Genomic DNA, 1,500 nt, shown 5'->3' with positions numbered 1-1,500 from the left:
TTTACAATGATTAACAAACTAGCTAGTATTAGGGATCTCAATACAGCAGCATTCTCTAAAGATTTTTGTGAACGTTTATAATATAATGTTACAACAATAACTATCAATCAACACCTACACAGCACGTTCCTACGGCAGTCTGTGGGTCTACGTAACCGCAAAGACCCAGATTTATATCTGGCCAAGGAACACACCTCAAAACTCTTTGGGGAATTTGTATACTGTTACAACAAGAACAACATATACAGCACCTAATTTGCATACGAAGGTGGACCATGAAAGTTAATTGTAAAACAAGAATTTGAAAGATTTATTTATACTTTAATTCAGATAAAAGCAAATTATTTTGTCAGTACAAAATGGAAAGTTAAATATGTATGTGTGTATAAATGATGCTACTAAATTACACTATTATATTGGCTTAATTTTGAAGTGCAGTCCAATTAATGAAAACACCAAGCACTTTAAATCTTGGACCAAATAGTAAAAGCAACGTAGACCTTCCGGATCTTTTGACCGGTTTACATCGACAAGAGATCCCGTCTTCGAGGTAGTGAAGGATATATGTTCATCACCAATGACAATTTCCAATTCCTAAGAGCATAATTTATGTTAGGTGCATGCTATTGATATTTCAGTTTTCATTCTCTAACCTGTCTGCCCACACGATCCGGTGGTGGCCAGGGTGAATCATCTTCAGCCATAATTTCAGAATCTAATATTATTCTTTTTAACTCTTCCATTACAGACTGATGTACAAAGGCTTCTTTGCGGATCATTGTATCGTTTTTGTAGTTAGAATTGTTGGCATACCGCAATTTACCATCCGGCCGGAACTCGAACTCCAGAAATTCATGACCGAATTTGCCTTTGTGGCCGACGTAGTATCGTAAATAGAAATCCTCTGTTGACATAATACTTTATAAATAATGTTAGCAATTAACTTAGATATGTGCGATAAATAAATCCACTCATTTGCGTTATTTACCTAGCTAACCTCTTTTTTCCAAATTTGTATGCCGTGCGAAATGTCAAACTTTCACCTGTTTATTCACGAATGTTGCCAGAGTACTATAATTAACAAATTCACAACATTAGGCCCCTTTCACCAAAGAACCTTAATCAAAGAACGTAAATCTATAAGAAGCGACAACTCGTTACTTTGAAAATGTGTCGCCAAAGAACGTAAATCTACGTAAACCATGTTGGCAAATTACATTTGTTGTAAAACCACTTATGTATGCGATTTTAGAAGTATGGAGTTTACATCAAAATATCATGGGCCATTTGTGCAAAAAATGTATGTTTATTTTGTTTTTTATTAAAATAAAATCTTCATCAGCTAGGTAATAATTTAAAAGTTGGAAAGAGCACTGCGATTTAGAAGTTTAGAGAAATAATGGCCAAAGAACGTAAATCTATAAGAGGAGACAACACATTATAATTGTAGCGAGTGTGAACATCAGGAGCGTGCCTTCTCTTTTCATCTAATCACAAAAC

General features: G+C 34.6%; 1 protein-coding gene across 2 annotated transcripts; it reads right to left on the bottom strand.

Moving 5' to 3' along the window:
- Positions 1-307: 307 nt before the first annotated feature.
- Positions 308-1,076, bottom strand: LOC118752621 (protein mago nashi). 2 transcript variants are annotated; one of them, XM_036487510.1, is made up of 3 exons: positions 989-1,076; positions 654-918; positions 308-594 (listed from the first exon to the last, which is right to left on the bottom strand). In XM_036487510.1, the coding sequence occupies exons 2-3, from the start codon at positions 912-914 to the stop codon at positions 412-414; spliced, it is 444 nt and encodes a 147-aa protein (XP_036343403.1). In that variant the 5' UTR covers positions 915-918; positions 989-1,076; the 3' UTR covers positions 308-411. The 2 variants fall into 2 exon arrangements, with proteins under 2 accessions (XP_036343403.1, XP_036343404.1); XM_036487511.1 differs by having other exon boundaries at positions 998-1,016.
- Between the last annotated feature and the right edge of the window lie 424 nt (positions 1,077-1,500).

The sequence above is a fragment of the Rhagoletis pomonella genome, unplaced genomic scaffold (assembly GCF_013731165.1).
Source record: "Rhagoletis pomonella isolate Grant_MI unplaced genomic scaffold, Rhpom_1.0 Rhpom_scaffold_01694, whole genome shotgun sequence".
Classification (NCBI taxonomy): Eukaryota; Metazoa; Arthropoda; class Insecta; order Diptera; family Tephritidae; genus Rhagoletis; species Rhagoletis pomonella.
The sequence above is the reverse complement of the archived record's forward strand: the minus strand, read 5'-3'. Positions and strand labels throughout refer to the sequence as shown.